Here is a 22062-nt window from a genome sequence, read left to right on the forward strand (position 1 = left end):
TGACCGTGTTTGCCGTAAGACAAGCCATATTTGGGTCCTCAAGCACACTTTAGCATCCCCGACATATCGTCCCTGGTGCCAACGCCGTAAGACTGTACCGTGCGAGGTAAATTCAGATATGCAGAGGTGACTACGAATTTGCTGACTTGGGCGAGCGTCCGAGGAAAACATCAGTCTTGGTCCTCCTTTCAAACCGAAAACACGGTTGGTTAGACAGTTATGCAGACTTGACGAAGCGGGCAACAAGTGCTTTGTTCCAACGGCGGAGGCAGAGGCAAAACGCGTCACTAGGCACGATTTGTACTCTCACCAGGGATCGTCTCTCCATTTCCTGCAATGGTGCTAAAGCTAATGGGATGGCAATGCACGTTGTCACGATGTCATTCCTCTCTTGGCTTGCTAAACAGCCCCGTCGTCCACAGTGCAAATCCTGTTCACGCGTCAACATGTGCAAGAGTCAAAGAGAGCAGGTCCATTTTCACATACTCATTATCGAGCATCGTCGCCCTTGCGTTCATGTCATGATACATCCCCTTCCGATCTATGAGGGGCCTTGGTTCGCGTTTTGACCTCGAGTCTCCCAAGCGGCAAGTAGCCAACAATCAACGGTAGGCCCGTCGAGGACTATTGGATCGGTTGCGGTCGGCGTAGCTGTCGTAGCTGGGGCTGCGTCGACGAGGGCCATCGCCGAGCCGACTGCCGCCGGCGCCTCGTCGCGGAGGGGGCGACTTGGACCTCGAACGAGACGAGTAAGAATCGTACGACGTGCTGCGCTGCCTGAATCCACCACCGCGACCCCGGGGCCCACGAGGGGGCGACCTGAAGGGGGAACGAGAGCGAGAGCGTTCAGGGGCTTGGTACGCAGAAGGTCGCGGGCCGTATCGGCTGGGCGACGGAGGACGGCGACGACCGGGACCGCCCGCAGCATGATATACGCCAGGCCCGGGGAAGCCGCGTGGGCCACGTCCTCCACGAGAAGGGCCAAGCGGGACTCGAGGATCGATGTTGGCGCCTCGTCGGGCAAGGGGTGGATCGGGAGAGAAGATGCGACGCGGTAGCACAATGGAGACGTGGATGACGGCACCGTCAATCTGGCCCTCGTGCATGTGGGCGATGGCTTCCTCCGCGTCCTCGCGGTGTTGGTAGAGAATGTAGGCGGTGCCGCGGTTTGTGCCAACTTGATTGGGACACGCTTTAGCAGGCGTTTCAGGGTAAGCAGGCTGGAAGCGAGCTCACAAGTCCTGTTCATGGGAAGGTCGAGGTCTTGAATGGGGCCATAGCGGCCAAAGATCTCGCGGAGGTGGGCCTCTCGAATGTTCTTGGAGAGGCGTTCGACGACAACCTAGGGCAGAGAGCCGGTTATGAGCCATGGAAACGCGACGGAGTAAACAATAGGAACAGAAAAGAACCTTTGTGCCCAAGGGCGGCGGGAGCTCGCTTGGCTCGCGACTATCTCTGCCCCGAGCGCTGCGGCTGCCGCTTCGGTAGCGACCGTTGCGACGCGGCGGAGGCGTGGGCGAGCGCGACGGGGAACGCGAGTCATAGCGACGGCGGCGGCCATCAGCAGACCGGGGGGCCACAGAGTGAGTCCGGGACTGGTAGCGGCCACGCGAAGGCGATCGCGAAGCCATGCTTGGCAGCCGAGAGCAGCTCGGGCGGAGGTGAAGGGAGCTGAGGAAGCAAGTTGAGGCGGTGTTTGGGGGAGAAGCTCGTTGGTTGATTGAACGCGTTTTGCCGAGCTACCAAAGCATCTGCCCCAGATCACGTGCTCAACTTCCACCTCCGAGTACCGTAATTACTAATCTTTCAATCTGGGCGAGACATTGTCTTCTCCCACTTCAAACACTTGCATCGATGATTCAGTTTGGGTTCCCGCCGACTCGTACCTTGAGACCCTGGCATCCAAGATACATGCACAAGCCCCCTTCCAACAGAGGAACCACCCAATGAACTCGCCCACCCATGGCCACGCACTGCAGAGCACTCTCGGCGGCTAATCCTGCTTCTCCGCTGCATCCGAGGCCGGTGTCAGGCTCACCCAGCATCCATTGGACAGACTCATGGTGGAGCTCGTCTTTTGCAGCATCGGACGGCCATCCCGGGCCTCAATTCTCTCAAAGGCCTGAAAGAAACGTGCCATGAGGTACGACATCATGGTGAGGGCAAACTGCTGACCTATGCAGATGCGAGGCCCTCCGCTGAACGGGATGTATTCCCATCTGTGGGTGGCCCCTGGTCAGTCTTTCTGTTACGTGGACTGAAAACAAGAGCAACTTACGATGTCCGGAGCGTGTCCCACCGCTCGGGGCGAAACTCGTTTGCCTCCTCGCCGTAAATGTCCTCGCACCGCTGCAGGCTGTAGGTGCTGAAGCGGCACTCGGTGCCCTTGGGGACAAGCAGAGGCGACTCGCCATCCGGACCGCCACCCTTGGGGAGGACCGTGTCTCTCTTGGCGACTCGCGCGTTCGAGGAGACAGGGGGCCAGAGCCTCAGCGCTGCATCCTCGCCCCTCGCATGGTCAGCAGATGCATGACAGGTGGAAAAGAAGCATGGGCGCATCTACGAACCTTCTTTGAGCACATTATTCAGATACTTGAGCGCCTTGAGGTCCTCCCACGACGGCCGCCGCCCCTCGAGGCCGGCCAGCTCGCGGCGGAGGCAGCACACGACGTCGGGCCGGCGGGCGAGCACCCAGAACAGGCTGCTCATGGTACTGGCGCTCGTGTCGCGGCCGCCGAGGATCATGGCAAGCAGCTGGCCCGTCATCTGCTCGTGCGAGGCGCCCGAGTCGACGAGCTCGTTCATGAAGACGTAGGGGCGCTCCTTGGCCTTGTCCTGCGCCAGCGCCGCCGCCACGTGCTGATCGATAAAGGCCTGGCACCGGGTGACGGACTCGTCGAAGCGCTTGTCCGGTAGCAGCATCCACAGCCAGCCGGTGCGGGCGCGGCTGGTGGCGGACAGGAGGGCGTAGTCAAAGGCCTTTGTGAACTCGACGGCTTCCTCGGTTGGATTGACGAGCATGTCGGTCGAGTGGCCGAACCTGGTCACCGTCAGCAAGGGCCAGTCAGAAACGAGAGCAGGTCGGCTCACATAAAGTCGGTCGAGGTATCCATGGTAAACATATAAAAGAGGGCCTGCAAGTCCACCTTGTCGCCATGGGGCGGCGACAACAGCCTGGCCAGCAGGTTCTCGACGTGGCGGTCGGTACACTCGAGGTCGGCAATCTGGTTGCGCATAAAGCTCGGCCGGATCAGGGCCCGCGCGCGCGCCCACTCGCCGGCGTTGGTGGAGAAGATGGCGTGTGGACCGAGGACAAGGGAGACGGTTCGCTGCCGGACACCACCGACAGGCCAAGTCTCGAACTGGCCGGCGAGAACAGCCTTGATATTATCCGGGTCGCACGTCATGAGGACCCAGCTTCCGATGGTATTGACCCAAAAGGTCCTGGCGACAGACTTGGTGAAGAGGTCATGCCACGTCTCGAGCAGCGTGTCGGAGCGCAGGGCCGCCTTCATCAGGCGTACCCAGTCGAGGCCCAGGACGGGGTCGCGGTGCGGAAAGACGGCGGCGGGCTGCGTCTTGAGGATGCGCATCTTGCGCAGCTGGCGGTGCCGCTCGCGCGCGACGAGCACGACGGCGGCGAGCATGACGGCGAGCCATGGCGGCGAGCAGTAGGCGGCGTAGGGCGTGAGGGCATGGCCGGCGATACGCAGCGACAGGGTTTGGGCGAGGGACCAGGCCAGGCATGTGCCGCTGGCGAGCCAGAGGACGAGATAAAGACTCTCTCGGGCCATGTCGACTTTGCTTGTGATGACTGTGTCTCTCCCTACCAGAGGGGATACATGCATGGATATCGTCGTCCAAAGGGTCGAGAAACCGCCTCCTCCACCCTGCTCAAGCACCTCGTCATTAGCTCTCTCTCCCCGCGTGACACTGCCTGACCGCAGCAGTCGCTGGAGCCCGGTGTCTTGGATACCTTAAGCTATGCTCGCACAGCCACGGCGCTACAATGCGACCTTGACAGTGTCCAGCTTGGTCGAGGCCCCCGCCGGAGCCGAGGCAGAGCGGACCGAGGTGTTTCCCAAGTTGGCAATCTAATAAGCCCCTCGTCATGGGATTTCGGGGGAAATCTGTTAGTAGAGCAGATGCGACCCGAGTGACAACCCCCCCCCACCCCCCCCCTTACCCCCATCAGGCTGCAAAGTGGAGAGCGACTCTGTGATACATATCTATTGTCGACACTCACACCGTCCGCGATTTCAAGAGCCTCCTGGGCGCAGAGTCGACCGACACAAGTATCGTTTGCTGTTTCATCCAAGCTACTCTGTAATAGAGGTGAGAGAGCCCAAGCTCTGGACCTCGGGCTGACACGACGTCCAGCTTCTGCTTCACATACACAAGGAGACAGCCCAAGACGTGGCGTTTGCAGACCATCTTTGTTGATGCTTGCAGAGGCAGGCCAGGCAAAGGGGTAGGCCGAGACTGCTGAGCACTTCCAGCAGGTTCGCGGCGTCCCAGCTCCATCCCAGATCCCCCCTGTCTGTTTCAAATGTTGCGCATCCTCACCGATGGCTCAACAACCTTGCCGAGAGCAGAGAGTGCGAGCCCGCCTCCTCGTACAGCTCGTCGCCATTCCCCTTCTGATCGGCAACCGCAACCCATCCAGGCAGGTCAATTGAATCGGTGCGGCTCCTCTTGTCCATCGTGGTTGCGCCGCAACGACCGCCCAGAGCAGCCTGCCGTTTCATCCCGCCTATTGTCTCCTGGCCTCAATCAACCACTTCACCGCCAAAGTGAAGTTCATCCTATTGTTGACCGTGACTTGGCATACTTTCCACGTATCCTGTATGGCGTTCGGGTGCGTCCACGTGTACACCAGCCTCGCCGATGACGGGCTTTCCCAAGAGTATAAATTCGGACATAGCCCCCTTTGAAGCCTTTGAGTTCTTCATATCACCATCTTGCGACTTCAAGTCTTATTATGTCTGTCATCAGTGCCCAACACGGTTCACCAGAGACCACGGCCATGCCGACCCACAAGCTTGGCTTGGCCGACATGCCTCTCGACGTTAACCTCCAGATCCTCGAGGAACTGCCCGATGTCTCGTCGCTCAAAAACGCAGTCCTGGCCGTCGACTCTCTTCATCGGGCCTTGACTGCCCGCCCCAAGTCCATCTCAACCCAAGTTTTGAGGAACGAGCTGCCCGAAAACATCTGGGAGCATGCCATTGTCAGCCAGATGCTTTCCAACGGCAGGGTGGAGACCCCTGATCTCGACGGCATTGAAGTGGCCGACATTGCTTCTTACGTCGACGCCGTGCGGGTGCTCCGCGACACCGCTCCGCAGACCAGGGTTTCTCCCCCAGATGCCCTCGCCATTTCCCGGTTTTACTGCAAAGTTTCGGAGCTCAGGGCCCTGTTCATCGAAGACTGCGCCTACTCTCAGAAGCAGCAGTTTGATCCCCTCTGGAAGTCGATTCACCATCGCCCCCCGATGCTTTCGGAGCTCAACAGGATCGAGCAAGCGCTCTATCTCTTCCAGATCCTGACTCGCCTGTGCAAGAAGATGACCTTCAGCGAGACGGTCGAGAGTGGGTATGCTGCAAGATGCCGCGAAAAGGTGGCTGAGCTGCAGCGCTGCCTTGTGATGCGCCTCATGGCCCCCTGGGAACTCTACCAGGTGATTGCCATTGAGTGTTATTTCTGGCGCGCTACCCATGGGCTCGGTAAATCACCCCGTCGATTGCTGCCCAGAAACGCATCGCTGACGAGCCGTGTTTGTACAGAAGGCCCGGCGGACATTGCCGACCGCTTCATGCCGGACATCTTGGCCTCGGGCCTTGACCTCATGCACGAAGCCCTCTGTCTTGTCGGCGGCCCCAATGTGGCCGAGTTCATCGCCCCCTTTGAGGAGCGGGCTCTCAGTCGGCCATTTCACGCCTTCAGCGCCATCGTTTCGCGAGGCTTCAGCAAAGCCTGGACCCGAATGAAGCCGCGACGCTTTTCCACGTACACTTCTTTTGCAGCGGACAAGGACAAGCTCGGATACCGCTCCTGGGTGAGGGTCGAGAAGGAGCAGCTCAAGCTCGTCGGAAACCACCAGATCTGGACAGACCTCTTGTGGGATCGCCTCGAGGCTCTAGAGGAGCGACTGGACCTCTGGGCTGCGGCGCTCTGGGACGCGTGTCGCTGGCCGGAGATTCTCGTCACTGTGCAGCGGCCCGAGCCCCGGCTGTGGCAGGGAATGAAGCATCGGTGGAGCTCGATCCGGATGGTGTTTATCTTCGTTGCCGATCCTTGGACTATCAAGGAAGCCTTTGATGATGCCGAAAAGGAGAAGCTGGATGCCCAGCTTGGACGGAGCAGGCGGATTTGAAGCGCTGGGGACGTGCGTGCGAGTTGGTGGTAGCGGATATTCCTTGAATTTCTTATGGGTTACATGCTATCCGAGTGCCTGCCGTGAACGCCGGACAGACAGCTGCAGAATAAAGAGCATTCCTGAAGCTCTCGTCACTCGAAGCGCTGGCCCTTGAAAGGCTGAAAAGGCATCATCTGATGTGTGGCGCATGCTCAAGCACCCCGCCCCGCCCAAGCCACGAGCGCCACACTCCCACGGGCCATTATTGGCCGGCCCCCGCGAGGCTGTGCGCAAGCTCTCCTCTACAGTCCCTCGCATTTTGTGCTTGGCCTGGAATCGCGCTTTGAAGCCGTTGCTCTGCACTGCTGGCGCCCAGCGCGCACGCCTCGTCCCTCCCTCCCACATGAAGCTGCTGGCGCGCATCGCAGTCGACCCCCGGCGCGATCTACCACCATGGCCTCCAACGACGACGGCCCGCCCCTGTCGCTGAGGCCCTTCCCTGTCGCCGGCAAAGAGCCCAAGAATCTGGCCGACTTTATCGCCCGCGTCAATGCGCAGCCCGGCGGCTTTCGAGGCGTGACGGAGACAAAGCTGCGAGAGGAGATCAAGGCGGGCGAGGACTCCAATAGCGCCACCGTCGAGCTGGAAGATGTCGACATGGTTGATGCGGCAGACGACGACGACGCTGCTGCCAAGGACCCGGCTGCCGCCCGCATCGAGGTTCTCAAGAATGTCGAGTGCGTGTGTCCCTTTCCGCTCACCCATGGCCGTTTTGATAGTGCAGTACACCGAGGCTGACTGCTTGCTCTTCGCAGCATCGCGGGCAACACGGCCATGCTCACCCTCGACTCCCTCTCCCTCCTCCTCTCCAAGCAGAATCCCACCACGGCCGGCCTGACCCTGTCGCAGCAGCTCCGCGACATGGTCGGCATCGGCACCCTTGGCGCCGACAAGCTGGACGAGCCTAACACGAACGAGGCCAAGACCAAGGCTCTTGGCGAGGTCGCCATCGGCTGGACCCTCCTCGAGATCAACAGGACGCGAGACGCCGCTGAGGATGCCAGCTCGCTGCTGGAAAGGGAGGTCGGGATTGAGAGCAGATACTGGGAGGACGTCATGGCCGTCAAGAAGGCTGGTTGGTCTACATGCAGGGTGCCTCACGAAAGACATACCCTGGGCGTGAGGTTTGGCTTCTCCGAAGGTCTGTTCACTCGTACCCGCTCCCCACGCCGCATCGTTCGCCTCTGACAAGGAAACAGCTTCAGCAGAGTTCAAGAACAACGGGCTGGCGCCCATGAGGAGAGGCGAGGACGGCTCGGTCGAGCTTGACCTGGGCCGGCTGGGCGGCATCTCCGAGGGCCTCGTCGTGACGTACCAGAGGCACGGCCAAGTCGTCGGCCGCTCGGTGCCCCGGCGGCGCTCCGGCGGTGACCCATCGCTGGAATCGCGCGTCCTCGAGGCGCGCAACACCATCTTCTCGCAGGAGCTCTGGCACGAGCTGACGCGCGAGGCACGCACGCTCGCCGCCTATGACGTCCGCCTCGAAGGCTCGCGCCTGACGTGCAAGGTCGACCCGGCGTCCACAATCACCGTCGAGCTGCTGCCCCTCGCCTCGTGCCCCTCGGCCGACGACGACGCGCTTCCCGAAAACAGCACGGCCGAGGCCATCTCGGCAAGCCTGCACATCCTGCTGAGCTACGCGCACCGCTACAACGAGCTCATGAGGACGAGACCGATACCGCCCCACGTGCCGCGCTCCCGCGGCCAGCAGACGTACGCGCTGCTCCGCCCCATCATCGCGCGCATGACGTCCCTGCTCAGCATCCGCGCCTGCACGCGGCACATCGGCAGCCTTGTCCAGGCGCTCCGGGCCGCCGGCTTCGCGTCCGCGTTTACCCTGCGCACGCCGCAGGTGCTGTTCGCGCCGGAGCCCGGCGCCGCCGCTGCGGGGGCGCCCAACCAGCCGTCCGCCGCGCAGACGCTGGTCCGCAACATGCTGCAGCCCCTCGAGTTCACCGTTGACTTCGACATGCTCCCCGGCGCGTCACTCACTATCCGCGGCCGCACCATCCTCTTCCCCGTGACGGCCACCTTTTACCACGTCGCCCTCCCGCCGGCGCCGTCGCTGCTCCAGGGCCTGAGCGCCCCGTACCCGGACGGCTACCCGGACCTCAGGGGCTTGTCCGACTACCTCAACACCACGGTCGCGCGCACCCTGACGAGGCACTTCCTCGCCGACCTCGCCGGCGGCAAGGCGCCCGGCAGCGAGCGCTGGACCCAGAGCGTCGTCGGCACCTCGATCCGCGACGCCGACTCGGAAACGCTCGACATACACTTTTCCGTCCAGCAGCAGGGCCCCAAGACCGCCCTCGTGCTCACCAGCACCGTCGCCGTCGACCGCGCGCCCCACCAGCGCAGGTGGCAGTGGGCCTCGTCAGGAGGCGACGACGACATCAATGACAGCAGCAGCAGCGAGCGCAGGCCCATCGCCGACATCGTCACCGAGGTCGTCGCCAAGTCGTCTTCGTAGCGCGACGACCTCTTGGTCTTTGGCCGCCGCGATCGCGCCGCCACGGCCGTCGAGCTGCTCTGCATGTGCAGGTGGCTCGAGGCCGGGCGCTCGTTGGACGACTACTTTCGCAAGCACGGCCGCCATGCCCCGTGACGGGTGAGTCGTCTTGGTAGGGAAGCAGAATCTGCCCGCGAGGTTTAGAGATGTACATGTATATATATATACCCATGCACTTGACCATGTACATAACAATCATTCGCGCCGGCTTGATCGTATCTTGGCCCATATGTGCGACTTGTCTCCGCACTCGAGATACCGACGTGCCAGTCACGACACCACTCCCCATCCCCCCAACTGGGCAAGCTGGTCACGCGGATATCGAAAGGACATGCATGCGGCGATGGATTGATGCTGTGCACATCTAGCTCTATAGACGTCTAGTCTCTAGAAACCCAAGCCTCTCTTCGTTGTGCTGCTCGCGACGCGTACATACGTTCGTCTAAAGCCACATTCTCATCAGACCCATGGACGTCCACTCGGCTCCCTGCCATATGCCATGTATACTGGGGGAAAATCGCCCTCCGCCGCTTTCTCGTGCCTTCGTCGTGGGACATATGCATGATCCCCAAGCCCGATAGCAAAGACAGAGCAAGGAGAAGAGACCTTCGCAGCAACTGGGGTAACTAAGGCGCCGTGCGTTTCCACGCTAGTCCCTCGTGTTGAAAAGGAACTTGAGTTCGTTGACATTCAGGCGACCAATCTTCATGCTCTCGGTCTCGTCCAGTGCCGCCTCAACAATCGCCTTTTTGCGCTCCTGCAGCGCGATGATGCGGTCCTCGACCGTCTCCTCGGTGAGGATGCGGTAGACTTTCACCTCCAGTTTCTGGCCGATACGGTACGCACGGTCCACAGCCTGCATCTCGATGTATGGATTCCAAAAAGGGTCCATGATGATGACATTGTTGGCAGACGTGAGGTTCAAGCCCGCATTCCCGGCTCGGAGAGACACCAGCATGACCTTGACGTTGTCCCTGTCCCGGAAGTCTCTGGCAGCCCGGGCACGATCCTCGCCCGACATGCTGCCGTCGTACCGCTCCGGCTTGTCCTTGAACTTGTCATGCCACATGGCCACCTGTAGTAAATCCAGAAGTAGGGTCCACTGAGAAAAGACAATGGTCTTCTCTCCTGTTTCTTGAATCTTCTTGAGAAGGTTCATGCACTCGGTGACTTTGGCCGCTGGCATCCACGTCTTTCGCAGGTAGCGCATATATCGCTTGTACGCCTCCCGATTCTTGATTGCCTCCAGCCGCAAGCTCTTCAGCATGGATGGCTTGACGTCGGCCGGCTTTTTCTTGCCCTTTTTGTTCTTCTTGGGAGTCTTTTCAGCTTTGTTGGCTTGCGACATGGCGTGGTCCACGTGGTCCGAGTCGTCATCCTCCACGACGAAACCTCGCAAGTTCCCCTTGGCGTTAACCTCCTCCGTGTCAACCTCAGACTCCGACTCGGAATCGTCGTCGCTGGATGAGTCCTCGACGCCAGGCTCTGATTGCTTGACCACAGTTTCGGGCATGTGAACGCTCCGAAACGCTTCGTACGTGAAGCACTTCTTGCCATCAAAAGTGCCACGACACACAGGGCACTTAGCCTTGTCGCTTTCATCTCCAGCCTGCAGGTTGGCGGCCGCAGCGTTGTCGACTAAGCGCGTGACACAATCCTTGCAGCTGTCGTGGCCACATGGGATAAAGAACGATGGAGACTGGACAGCGTCGAAACATATCGGGCATTCAAAAGCCTCAATCGCCTTGATCCTTTCCACAGTGGCCTTGCTGAGCCCCTTGATCAGTTGCACCATTTTCTCGTCCACTTTCTCTTTGCCAAACTGGGTGGCATCGTCCACGTCCAGGTTGAGGTGCGGATGACAGCAAGCCTGCCGCATGCGGAGGAGGAGAACGAGAATGTTGGAATAATTCTTGCCGATAGAGCCTTCGCGTAGGTACTTGCTGAATAGAACCTGGGACTTCTGCTCAAGCTGCTTGTAGAAACCCCTCTCGTCGGGAGAAAGCTTAGCGTACACTATGCTTTCGTCTTTCGAAGGAAGATTGAGAATGGGTTTCCCATTTAGCTGCGAGTCTTTCTTTCTTCGCAGCATGATAGCCTTGAGAAGAGCTCGAAGCCTGCTCATGGCGACGCTCTTTGCATCGCCCTTGAGACCGCAAAGGATGCCAAACGCCTGCGGGCCGTTAGTATGTTATTCAATCAAGCATATACCAAGTCGTCCTGGACTTACCTGTCGAAAATTCTCCCACACGCAGTAAGGCTTGATGTGGAGGAACTGAACAAGAGAGAAGAGTTCGAGGACCCCATTCATCATCGGGGTACCAGTGAGGCACCACCGATATGTGGATTTGAGCGCGTGGCAGGCTTTCGCCGTCTTGGTCTTCCTGTTCTTAATGCACTGTGCCTCGTCGAGCACGACTCTGTGAAAGACAGCTTTGGTCGGGTGCAGCAAGGGAAATTTGAGGGCGTTGGCCCTGTCGTTGAAGTCAATGTTCCGATCGGCGTTGTCCTCCATGAACTTCTCCAGCCGCTTTAGTTCTTGAGCGATTGTGCCGTACGTCGTTAGGACAACGTCGTATCTGAGCAAGTCATCCGTCGTCGCCTTGGTGTTGTGATATACGAAGACGGACATGCGATGCGAGAGCTTAGTCTTCTTCGAAATCTCTTCTTCCCACTGGCGTACTAGCGAGAGCGGCCCGATAATCAAGTTTGTCTACTTGGTGTCAGCGGAACCAAGCTCGTTCACGGTGCCCCCCCGACATCCCCGACTTACCTTGGGTCGCCCTACGGCAGGTCTTGCCAACATGAGAGCCAGGGTGGATATCGTCTTGCCGAGACCCATGTCGTCGGCCAAGATGCCGCCTTTGTTGCTACCCTCCTCCATTTTCTTCATCCAAGACAAGGCGAGTTCCTGGTGGTGGTAGAGTGACTGCTTAAGTCCTGCCGGCGTCCCGTCCCGATGCTTATCCGGGATGTCCATGTCCGGGCGAATGTTTTGCAGCAGCTCGTCCAACTCCTTTTCGCTCACATTGGGATCATGGTACGCGTGGTCAAGAAAGCTGGACAACCTGTCGGCAAAGGGATTTCCTTCAGCGTCGAGCTGGTTGGCATAGTCGAGCATGCTGGTTTTGTCGATGGCATCAAGCAGGCTCACGCTGCCGGAGCTCGGTAAGGCTGGAGTCCTGGGGGGGGCATACATGCTCGAAGCCGGTGCGAAACCGACTGCTAGCGGCCGTCCTGCTTGATAGGGATGCGCAAAGGGGCTCCCGTACGAAAAAGGAAGCCCGTTGACACCAGGTGACTGATTCAGAGCACCTGGGCTGAAGCTTGTACTGGACGGCAGTGGCTTGTGAGGAAATGCCTGTGGAGTCGTCGTAAAAGGGCTCTGACCCGGGCCACTAAACGCCGTCGACGGCATAGAGTTGTACAAGTTGGGCCCGTAAGGCTCATCCCAGCGGGCATCATATGCGCCAGGCATGGGTAGTGCCTGTGGCGGGCGAGAAGCTGGGCCTTCGCGCTTAACGAATTGCCCATGCGAGTTGGGCATTTGCGAAGCCATTATCTTTGAAAAGGCGTCTGAGTGGCCCGAACCTGGAGCCGGAGTAGACGAGACGACTGGAGCAGGATCTCCTTGGCTCCAAAGCTGCTGAGCCAGACTCCTGTCTCTCATCTCCTGCTCGTGTCTCTTCTCTTCTTTGATATGTTGAGCGATGCATGTCGCATCGTAATCGACGTCATCCCTGGCCACTGGTTAGTGCTTGACATTGCTTACGAGGGGGGATGGAGTTGGCGTGCCCAGTAAGGTCGATAATGTCTATGACACTGCTGGAGCTGTCTTGCGGTGTGGCGAATCCATTACTTTGAGGCGTCGGGGTGATACGTCGAGCCTTGGCCGTTCCTCTAGCGATGCTCAGGAGCGGCGATTCACACTCACGCTTGCGACTCGGCAGAGAGCGGGCACCTGGGCTTCTCCAGATGTCATTGTCCATCCTGGGCGTGCGAGGAGTCGAAAATGCCGCCGAGCTATGGCGCGAACTGGCTGGTTCCACGCTGGCGGATAGTCGCGCTGGAGGGGCAGCTGTCAGCAAGGCGGGATGAAACAAGGCGCAAGGGCGGAATCGAGAGGAAATCAAGGAGCCCAAAATGTCATGCCAAGGAATGGGTTGTGCGGTGTTTGAGTGCGGCAAAGCTTTGCTAAAGTGAAATGCGCCACAATGACGAGTGAGGTGTTCTTTGACCTGGCAGGCGCCAATATGGCGGCAAAGGGGTTGAAAGATGCACACAGACTAAGCAGGTGGTCGTCAGAGCTTAGATGCTGAATAGCAACTAGGATGATTCCACTGGGTAGATGATGCGGTTGGAGTTCAGAAAGGGGAAAGAGGAGGGGTAAAGAACAGAATGCAGCGAAAGGGAAAACGAAGTGGCGATGGACGGGGAAGCACAGACAGGCGAGGTTGGGCGAGGGAAAAGCAGAGCTTACCTGTTGGGGTTGTCGAGGTGGGCAGAGAATGGCGGCTCTGGGCTTGGGCATCGTCACGGCCGTCTATCCTCACCGAGTCAGCGCCGAATTCCGGAGGCTGAACAGAGGAGAGCGAGGGAGGATACTGACCTCCATCGCAGCTCGAGTCCCTGTTGGGGGTTTGAGCAGGTCCCGGCGGCTGGCTGAGAAGGGCCCTCAACCTGGCAATCTCGCGCCTCGCCTCCTGGCGCTCCTGTTCGGCCCCATCGAAGTGTTCGCCCTGGAGGGAGTCGAGAATGACTTCCTGGACGACCAACTCGTCGGCCAGCGCATCATGGTCCAGGGGTTCTGCCATCAGCCGCGATCGAGCTTCAGCCTGGCGACAGGCGGCCAGGGCGCGCGCATTCGTCCCCGACCCTGTCTATTCCGACTGTTTGGCTGAGGTCAACAAGGTTCGTTGAGATGGTGAGGCAACGGCGAAGCTCGTAGGGGAAACGGGCGCTTGGGCTTTCGTCTGACGTCGGCCTGTTGTCTGAGCGAGCGAACGAGGCGGAAAAGATGGGCCCTTGGGCGAGCAAGCAAAAGCAAAAGAGAGGGGATGATTGACGGTTGCCTTGTGCGACAGGCAGTCGTCGTTAGTTGGGGCCGACTGGCTAAAGTCGAATCCAACTCGCGACGCGTCAAAAATGACCCAAAGTATCCCAAAGTATTAGAACTAGGTACGTGCCTAAAATACAGTACGGAATAAGAGTTTAGGCGACCCCAGCGCTAGGACAGTGAGGTGGCCGGTGGACAGCCGCCAAACCCTGCGACCGAAGCGAAAAAGGTACCTTTGCGGCCTGGGGTCGGCGTAGAGGTACACGTGTCGGTGACCAAGACAAGTATCTCGCTTACCTCATCAGCCTCACCGAGCACGCAGCTGCCGAACTTGGGGTCTTCATGCAGTCTTGCATGCATATTTCGTCACCCTGCGCCGTCACTGGACGGCTGCCTGCTGGGCTGACCGTGCCACCATTTCCGAGCCACATTGAACACCGACAGCCTTATTCTTTCACCCTTTCACCCTTTCACCCACACAAATACAAACATGTTCAAGACATATCCAGAGTGGGTGGTGACGACACGGCGGAGAAAAGGCACATGAGCTTGTCTCGGCCAGCAAAAGCTAAGGCTGCCCGAATTTTCCGACCTCTTGCGGTATATCAACACAACGTACAAATAGATAGACGCCATACAAGTCGACCCTAATCCGCCTCTTGAGAAACCCCGGAATCCAAAACGCCGCCAACAAGAAAAGCCCCAAGATTCATCTACCATGGCAATCATCGCGCCTTCAAACATGCACTCGCTCATTCCCGCGCAGCGTTGCCACCTCGAATCTTGTCCCAGATGCGACTCACGCTTTCTGCCACCCAATCCAGCGCCCCTTGCGCCTGGTCTTTGAGTGACCCGGAGTCCCCGCTGTCCTTTTCTTCCTCGGCGTTGCTTGTGCCGTTTCCCTTACTGTCTGACGCCATGTTGGACTCGGCACTTTGGGACGGACGCGGTGGCAGGGTAGGCCGATCGGGCTCCTCCGGACCCTCGTTTAGGACTGGGCGTTGCGGCTGATCCGACGGCTGGGGCGTTGGCGACGGCGGGGGATCGGCAGGCTCTGTCGGCCTGTCCTCGGGCCTGTGCGTGCCGGCGGGCTTCAACGGTAGACGGAGCGTCCCGTTATTGGGTTTGGGTTCCATCCCAACCGAATCAGCCAAGATATTATAGACCTCGATATTTTCTACCGCGGATTAGCCATGAACTGTGACCGAGAGTTGATGGATTGACTCACGAAAGGGATCAACTCGGCTGTTGGCTGGGTGGGGGAATGCTGGACCGCGAGCGACAAAGATGGCCCGCATCAAGGGATGCTCGTGGTCATACCCGTGCAGCCCCCGTGGATGGTATACGAGACCCTTCTTCTTGCCTTGCTCCACGTCAAACTCATCCAGCTTGACAATGGCCCAGCCCGTCTTTGGAACGATCCATAGCGGTGCGATGCGGTCGTTGTTGGAGAAGTGGTATCTCTCAGGCATATCCACGTCACGCAGGTACACGTCAAAGTTTGGGTTCGACCTGGATTTTTCCTTAACTTCCTTGTACATCTCTTGCAGGTCCCGGTCATGCTTGGGACGGAGACCATACAGCGGCCAGCCATCCGTGTGTTCAATCTTGGACGTGTTGACCAGGTCCTCGAGCTGGATCAACCGCGAGGTATCAGTCGTCGCCATCCCGTGGTCAGACACGATGATGATGTTGACAATGTCGGTCAAATTGCGCTGATCCAGTCCCTGGCAGAGCTGGTCCAACATGTCGTCCACTTCTTGAATGGTGGACCGAATCTCGGTCGTGTTGGGCCCAAACTTGTGCCCATCGGCGTCGACGTTGGGGACATAGGCCGCAATCAACTGCGGGCGCGTCAGCTCGAGGTCCACCAGCCCATCCTCTTTTCCCGGCATGTCGAGAAGCTCCAGGATCCGGGCAGCCTTGTTCGGAAGCTTCTCCTTGCCGTTGTACTTGTCCACAAAGCTCGGCTCAACGCGAAGAATATGAGCCTCGCTGCCGGGCCACATGTGGACGGCCGTTCGGATGCCCTGTCGCTCTGCCGTCACCCAAAAGGGCTCGCCGCCCCACCATTTGGGGCCCAGGCTGCGCTTAGGGTCCGTATAGTAGAACTCGGCTTGCAGCTGCGGGTCCCAGAACGTGTTCCCGACGACGCCGTGGCTCTCGGGGTACAGGCCCGTCGCCAAGGTGTAGTGGTTCGGGAACGTGACGGAGGGAAAAGACGGAAGCATGTACTTAGGCGATATGCCTTGCTTGATGAGGGCGTTGAGCGTCGGCGTGAGGCCTCGCTGCAGAAAGTCGGCTCGGAAGCCGTCGAGGCTGATGATGATGGTCGTTGGCGCAAAGAGGGCGGTTCCATTGCTGACCAGGCGTTGCGCATGACTGGTACCCTTTTGGTTCTTGGAGAGTTTCCAGGCGAAGAGGACGAGTATGGAGAAACCGGTGGCGATGAGTAGATGGATAAAGATGGACCGCCGACCGCCGCGTCCGCGCTGCGCCTTTGCACTGGCCACCAGGCCAAGGCGGCGGCGGTCGACCTCGTCGCTGTCCTCGCGAGGGGTAGTGTCGCCCGTTGAGCTGCCGTCCTTCATGCCGCCCTCTTCCATCTCGTACATGAGCTCTCCATCCTCGCCGTGACGAGCATCGCGCGTCAACCGATGCCTTTTCTGCTTGCGCCTCGCACGGCGGGCTTTCCGCTTTTCAACGGCGAGATCCTCGGTTGAGCTGCCGGCAGCCGATAGGTTGGTCAGACTGTTGTTGCGGCCAAACATCTTGAAGGGATTGGGAACCGCCAGGCCCGAGCCGCGGCGGTGCTCCCGCCTCGAGCTCGTCACCAGCCTGTCCATCTCCTCTTCTTGCATGAGCACGATGCGGTCGTGGGCGCGTAGCTCGCGGCTGTTGCGCGCCCTCTGCTGCAGCTGGTCATCCTCACTGTCTGTGTCTTGGTCGCTTCGGCTGTGGAGGGACGAGGCGTCGTCGTCGTAGGTGATGGGCGAGAGCAGCGACCGGTTGTCGCGGTCGGGCGCGCTGGAATCGAGTATGTTGGGAGACATGCTGCCACGGGGCCTCGATTGAGGCTCTATGGGCCGTTGGGGCTTGCTTGCGTCGATTGATGGGACGTTTCTGCTTGTGCCTGGCAGCAGGCGTGATGCATGACTGGCGATGGCCAGGCGTGTTTGATATTGGAGATTGAGATTCTCAGGGAAGGGGACGTGTAAGTTAGGGGTTACAGTACTTTGGCAGGGGGTCGGTCAGAAAGTCGCCCCAAGGACCCACCGCTGCACCACCAAGGCCAGGTACTGCTGAGACATCTGCCGGGCTAATATCATTTCGCTAACGAAAAGCCGTGTCCAGGCGTGGATAGCGAGTATCAATTAATATCAGTCTACGGATAAAAATACATTATTGGCACATTCATGAGCAGAGAACAAGGTCATCTCTTCTTCCTGTCTTTGCCAAAACGACTTGCTCCAGAGCCTGAAATGGCAACTTCTGTTGCATGCATCGCCAAGCTTGGCGCCCTCTCCGGCTGACTCGCTCCAGGAACAGAATCTTGGAATGCGACAACACCTCTTCGGGACACCATGTCAGAGCCGCGACATCGGACACGCACTCACCAGTGTGAATGTTAATCCCGCACCCTCAACGGCCCGGACGCCAGTGCGCTCGGCCTACGCGCGCGCGCGCCCATGTCCCTGTCAGAGAGGCGCATCGCATCCTCTGGCAGAGCAGGAAGGCCTGCGCGCGCGCGCCAAAATGTCCACAAATGAAATCGTCATCGGTGCCGGTGAGGCCACGAGCTCGCACACCCGGGCGTCGACGGCTCGCAGGACGACGCTCGCAGGACGACGGGCGCATTGCCCCTGTTCTTGGCCATGTAAAGCGCGCAGGCGTCTGGGTCAGTCGGCGAGGCGAGACCGTTCGCCAGCGAGTCACCTACCTTGCATGGACCGCGGCGCGCCCGTCACTGTGGACAAGAGAACGGCACCAGGGCGTTTGCGTGTCTGTGACCATGGCGACAGGTGCCCTGCAAATCTCGTCCATGGCAAACTGCAGCCTCTCTGCCACGACCTTCCTTCTTCGACCGTCACAAACTCCTCGGCCGACGGGCCGACCAGCGCCAAAGGTTGATGAACTACTTCCGAGTCCGCAGACACGTTGTAGCGGCGGGGTTGCCGCGTTTCCTTACTCGCCTCGCGCTGCCTGTGGGGGCGCCCCTGTGCCGCTCGAGTTTTAGCAGTCACGCACTTCACCAATATCGTCTTCAAACAGGGCGTCTTCAGTCGCGGCGCCGTAGCACCGAGTCCCGCACGGCTTCACGGCCCCACAAACTCCCGGCTAGTCCACCAGAGACATCCGCACTCCGACACGGCATTCCCTGATTTCGCAGAATTCGCTTGCCTGTTCCCATTCTCCCTACGATGCCCATACCTTTTCATCCACTGTTTGTCTCGGCATCAACAACTCTACCCCTTCGAGCCCGCCTGCCTCCTCGGCATAGGTTGCACCATCAGTTTCGACTTCGTCTACAGAGCCGCCGCCGCCGGGGCAACTGCGTCACTCCCTGGCTTCTCCCCACTCTGTAAACTCGCGCGAACGCGACAACGTGGGGCAAGGAAAGGGGCGAGAGGTGAAAAGAAGGAAAGGCGAGATGTTGATTCATGTGTACATATTCATCCTCCATGACGAGGCGCACCTGTACACCAACAGCGCATCGCGACGCCAAGCCGCAGAGCTATCCTGCGTACCCATCCAACAAACAATGACCCGGAATCCGCCCGTGTCCGCCATGGCCAAGCCGCTTAAGATGAGCAGTAACACAAGGCCCCCCGTTGCGCCAATCCCATCCCCAACGCCGGTCATCACCATACCGAGAAGAATACCCCTCCGTCGCGATGCTTTATAGCTTGCGCCCCCGGTATAAACAAAACTTTCAAGCATTTATGAGAAGGATGGAGATATCTACTCCTCCGTCATTGCTCCCGTATCGACACCGATGATGCTGAAGCAGTCGATTGCACCGCCTCGCTACCCGAGAGCCTCGCTCCGTCCCCATCCCGTGGAGCCACCGCTTGACTCCGGCTGGACTCGATGCCGGAACCGGGACGAAGCGACGGGTTATGCGGCCAGCCGATGGGCATGCTCGACAGGCGGCGATTCGAGTGCTGGCCACTGGTCCGGTTGCGGACGTGGCCAAGCTTGACTGGCGCCTCCTCGGTTGCCTGGTTAAAGTCCGGGTTCGAGCGAAGCCCTCGCTCGCTCACGGAGCTCACCACGGCTTTATTCTTCTCGTTGTAGACCTGGCTGCCGCCCTTGCCCCGGTGCAAGACGGCGACGGCTCCGCCAGCAGTGGCCAGGGCGGCAGCAGAGTCGGCCGCCCAGCCGTAGAAGCCCTTGCACTGATCCAGAGGTCCCTTGTCGGATGACTCGTCGAGGAAGATCCATAACATGCCCGCAAACACGCCGGCAATGGCGAGAATGGTGATGATGACGGCACCGACCCTGTCGCCGGCGGTGAGGGGCTTGTAGACGGGGCCCGGGGGATGTTGACGTCCGATGTCGTCGCCGCCAGCGCCGGGGCTGCCCTTGCTCGTGCCGCCCGTTTTCCCTGTCAGCGGGGGGGCCCGCTGCTTGACCATGCAGGATAGCGCCACCTCCATGGCGGCCATCTGCTGCCCGACGCCCGTCGAGCCGTCGTATTTGTCCTGGTTCCACTTGAGGCCGCACATGCGGCCGTTGGGGCCTCCGACGCACTGCTTGGCGGCGGCCACGGCCGAGGCGCGGAGGTAGGGCATGATGACGTCGTAGGTATGTGGTGCCCACTGGGTGACGGCGGCGAGCCAGCGGCTGAGGTACGCCTTGAAGGACTGTTGATCCAGGTTGCAGCGGTCGACGGGCTCGCAGGCGACTTCGGTCATTATGTTCTTTTCGGGGCCGGTGAAGAAGACCTTGCTGCCTCCCAGCAGCTTGTCAAGGCGGTTCTTCCACTTGACGTCTTCGGTAAAATTGTACATGGCCGCGGCGCCGAGCAGGAAGCCGCCGGCGTTGTAGGAGAATTGGAAGGGGACGATTCTGGTGCAGTTATTTCCAATGTGCGCTCCGTCAAAGACGCGCCAGTACTCGTCGATGAACTTGACGTTGACCATCCAGTCCCACGTCCTGTCGGCCCATTCGGCGTATGAGTGGTTGCCCGTGTAGAGGGCGAGCCGGGCACCCAGGGCGAAGAAGCAGGCCTGGGAGATTGAGTTTTTGTAGTCGAAGCCCTTGTTCCAGTGGAAGATTTGCCACCGCAGGCCGCCGCCGCAGTCGGCCTCGTCCCATCGCGCGGCCTGGGTGTTGAAGACAGCCTGGGCCAAACCGAGCCATTGCGGCTTGTCGGCGGGCGGGTCGGGGAACTTGTTCTCGGCGGCGGACATGACGGCGAGGCCCCAGAAGCCCTGGTCATCGTTGCCTTCGGTGAGGGTCTGGTTTCTGGGCATGTAGTCGGCGTTTTCTCCGACCTGGAATAGAAGGCCGTCGGTGATGAGCTCATTGTAAGAGTCGTCGTTGGTATAATACCAGTAGTCGATGAGAGCGCCCAGCATGGCGCCGGCCTCCCACCCTAGATGGCCTGGTCAGACGGGGAGGTAGGCATGAGTGTAGACGTGGCACGTACAGTAGTAAGGCTGAGGCAAGAGGCCCGGCGTGCCGCCCGGCTTGTCGCCATCATAAAAGGTGAGCAGGTCTTCGGCCATGTTCTTGGCAATGGATTTTATGGAATCTGTGACTCTGGTCGGCGGACAAGCTCACGTGGGAGTGGAATCGGCGGAGCGTACCAGTCGAGTTGGGATTTAGGTCATAGGCCGAGCCGCTGGTCAGTAGCAGGGCCGCCGCCGCCAGCCGGCCAAGGGCTCGAGGGGTCCAAAGCATAGCGAGGGGAGTGCGAGCGCTCAGAAACCAGGAGCAAATCGGAGACCCATGAGCAGCAGGGGGGGGATTCTGCGATGAGATATGGCGGGCAGAGAGAGGCCAGACAGAGGACAGACAGAAGATGGAAGTAAATGGGAATGAGGCTCAAAGACGAAGAGGCGAGCGCGAGTAGACAGTGATAAGGTGGGAGTGCAGAGGCAATACCGGGGTGAACAGCTTGCACGCGTATAGGTGGGGACGTGAGAGCTGAAGCTATACTGTACACGTATGTACGGCCCAGGACGATCAAGTTGTGCTGGATCTTGATAAACTTTGGGCCATGGCCGGACTTTTGGATGGCGGCGGCCAGGAAAGAGAGAGAGCAAGCGCATCCGGAAGGTTGGACACGGGTCGCGGCATGCATGACTGCACCTACTTTGTAGGCTTGTACGAAGTACAAAGTAGGCAAGGAAGGTATGGACATGGAAACTCTTTCCCCGTCTCGATGCATCGTCATGGCCTTGTCACGGGAAGCCGAAAACGAGCAAGGCAGGCTACGAACACAACAATAACGCTGCACCGCCGGGTGAGGGCGAGAATGTGTACATATACTGCATAACACGTTTGAGTGTATTTCAGGGCCCATTTAACGAAATCAAAAGTATAAAAACGTCTTGTTTGCCTGGCACGCGCTGGTGGGCAGGTGGTCCAAGTACTTTACCAGACACTTACGAGCAGTCGCCGTCTCCGCCGAGGAGGCCTTGTCAGTGCAGATAGTTGATGAGCCCGGAGAATAACTAGCGGGAACCTGGAGGCTTATTGTTAGCGCGTCGGCACGTTACCATATGTGCCATGTTCGAGAATTATTTTTCCATTAGCACTGCCGAAATACAAGGCTGTACCCAGACAAACTGGCTCTGGCCTCCAAGACGCCTCTCATTGTTCTGCTCGTCGGTACTACCTACCTAGGTTGGTATGCTGGAGGCTGCGCGGCCCAGTTGCAATCGCGGCAGCCAGAAGCAACCGCACCGCATGCCCACCTGCAGAATGGGTCCAGGTACGATGACGTGGTGTGCCGCTGCGCCTTTTCCTCTTTGGGAGAGAATACGAGCCCACATTGGTAGGCATACGAAGTAGAGTAATAAAGTGAGTCGGCGGCAGCTTGGGCTAGCACGTCTGTAGTGCCTCTTT

The 22062-nt window shown here is 59.4% G+C and overlaps 7 protein-coding genes across 7 annotated transcripts; 2 read left to right on the forward strand and 5 right to left on the reverse strand.

Annotated features, from left to right (window-relative positions):
- Positions 1-602: 602 nt before the first annotated feature.
- On the reverse strand, positions 603-1631 carry HRG_04338 (RNA recognition motif domain-containing protein; the record flags this gene model as incomplete). The annotated part of the gene is made up of 5 exons (XM_044862809.1): positions 603-819; positions 862-885; positions 943-1177; positions 1237-1342; positions 1410-1631. The coding sequence occupies 5 exons, from the start codon at positions 1629-1631 to the stop codon at positions 603-605; spliced, it is 804 nt and encodes a 267-aa protein (XP_044721423.1).
- A 362-nt stretch (positions 1632-1993) lies between these two features.
- HRG_04339 (cytochrome p450 domain-containing protein) lies at positions 1994-3794 on the reverse strand (the record flags this gene model as incomplete). Its single annotated transcript, XM_044862810.1, has 4 exons — positions 1994-2219; positions 2279-2495; positions 2568-3040; positions 3091-3794. 4 exons carry the CDS (start codon positions 3792-3794, stop codon positions 1994-1996), a joined length of 1620 nt encoding a protein of 539 aa, XP_044721424.1.
- A 1232-nt stretch (positions 3795-5026) lies between these two features.
- Positions 5027-6376, forward strand: HRG_04340 (uncharacterized protein; the record flags this gene model as incomplete). The annotated part of the gene is made up of 2 exons (XM_044862811.1): positions 5027-5726; positions 5787-6376. 2 exons carry the CDS (start codon positions 5027-5029, stop codon positions 6374-6376), a joined length of 1290 nt encoding a protein of 429 aa, XP_044721425.1.
- Positions 6377-6811: 435 nt separating this feature from the next.
- Positions 6812-8888, forward strand: HRG_04341 (subunit 17 of mediator complex domain-containing protein; the record flags this gene model as incomplete). The annotated part of the gene is made up of 3 exons (XM_044862812.1): positions 6812-7095; positions 7174-7559; positions 7618-8888. 3 exons carry the CDS (start codon positions 6812-6814, stop codon positions 8886-8888), a joined length of 1941 nt encoding a protein of 646 aa, XP_044721426.1.
- Positions 8889-9576: 688 nt separating this feature from the next.
- On the reverse strand, positions 9577-13741 carry HRG_04342 (zinc finger, c3HC4 type (RING finger) domain-containing protein; the record flags this gene model as incomplete). Its single annotated transcript, XM_044862813.1, has 6 exons — positions 9577-11100; positions 11158-11640; positions 11701-12518; positions 12700-13005; positions 13408-13470; positions 13537-13741. 6 exons carry the CDS (start codon positions 13739-13741, stop codon positions 9577-9579), a joined length of 3399 nt encoding a protein of 1132 aa, XP_044721427.1.
- A 994-nt stretch (positions 13742-14735) lies between these two features.
- On the reverse strand, positions 14736-17036 carry HRG_04343 (type I phosphodiesterase / nucleotide pyrophosphatase domain-containing protein; the record flags this gene model as incomplete). The annotated part of the gene is made up of 2 exons (XM_044862814.1): positions 14736-15160; positions 15212-17036. 2 exons carry the CDS (start codon positions 17034-17036, stop codon positions 14736-14738), a joined length of 2250 nt encoding a protein of 749 aa, XP_044721428.1.
- Positions 17037-18956: 1920 nt separating this feature from the next.
- On the reverse strand, positions 18957-20892 carry HRG_04344 (glycosyl hydrolase family 76 protein; the record flags this gene model as incomplete). Its single annotated transcript, XM_044862815.1, has 3 exons — positions 18957-20584; positions 20639-20743; positions 20799-20892. The coding sequence occupies 3 exons, from the start codon at positions 20890-20892 to the stop codon at positions 18957-18959; spliced, it is 1827 nt and encodes a 608-aa protein (XP_044721429.1).
- Positions 20893-22062: the final 1170 nt, after the last annotated feature.

This window comes from Hirsutella rhossiliensis, assembly GCF_020360975.1.
Source record: "Hirsutella rhossiliensis strain HR02 chromosome Unknown scaffold00004, whole genome shotgun sequence".
NCBI classification, from domain to species: Eukaryota; Fungi; Ascomycota; class Sordariomycetes; order Hypocreales; family Ophiocordycipitaceae; genus Hirsutella; species Hirsutella rhossiliensis.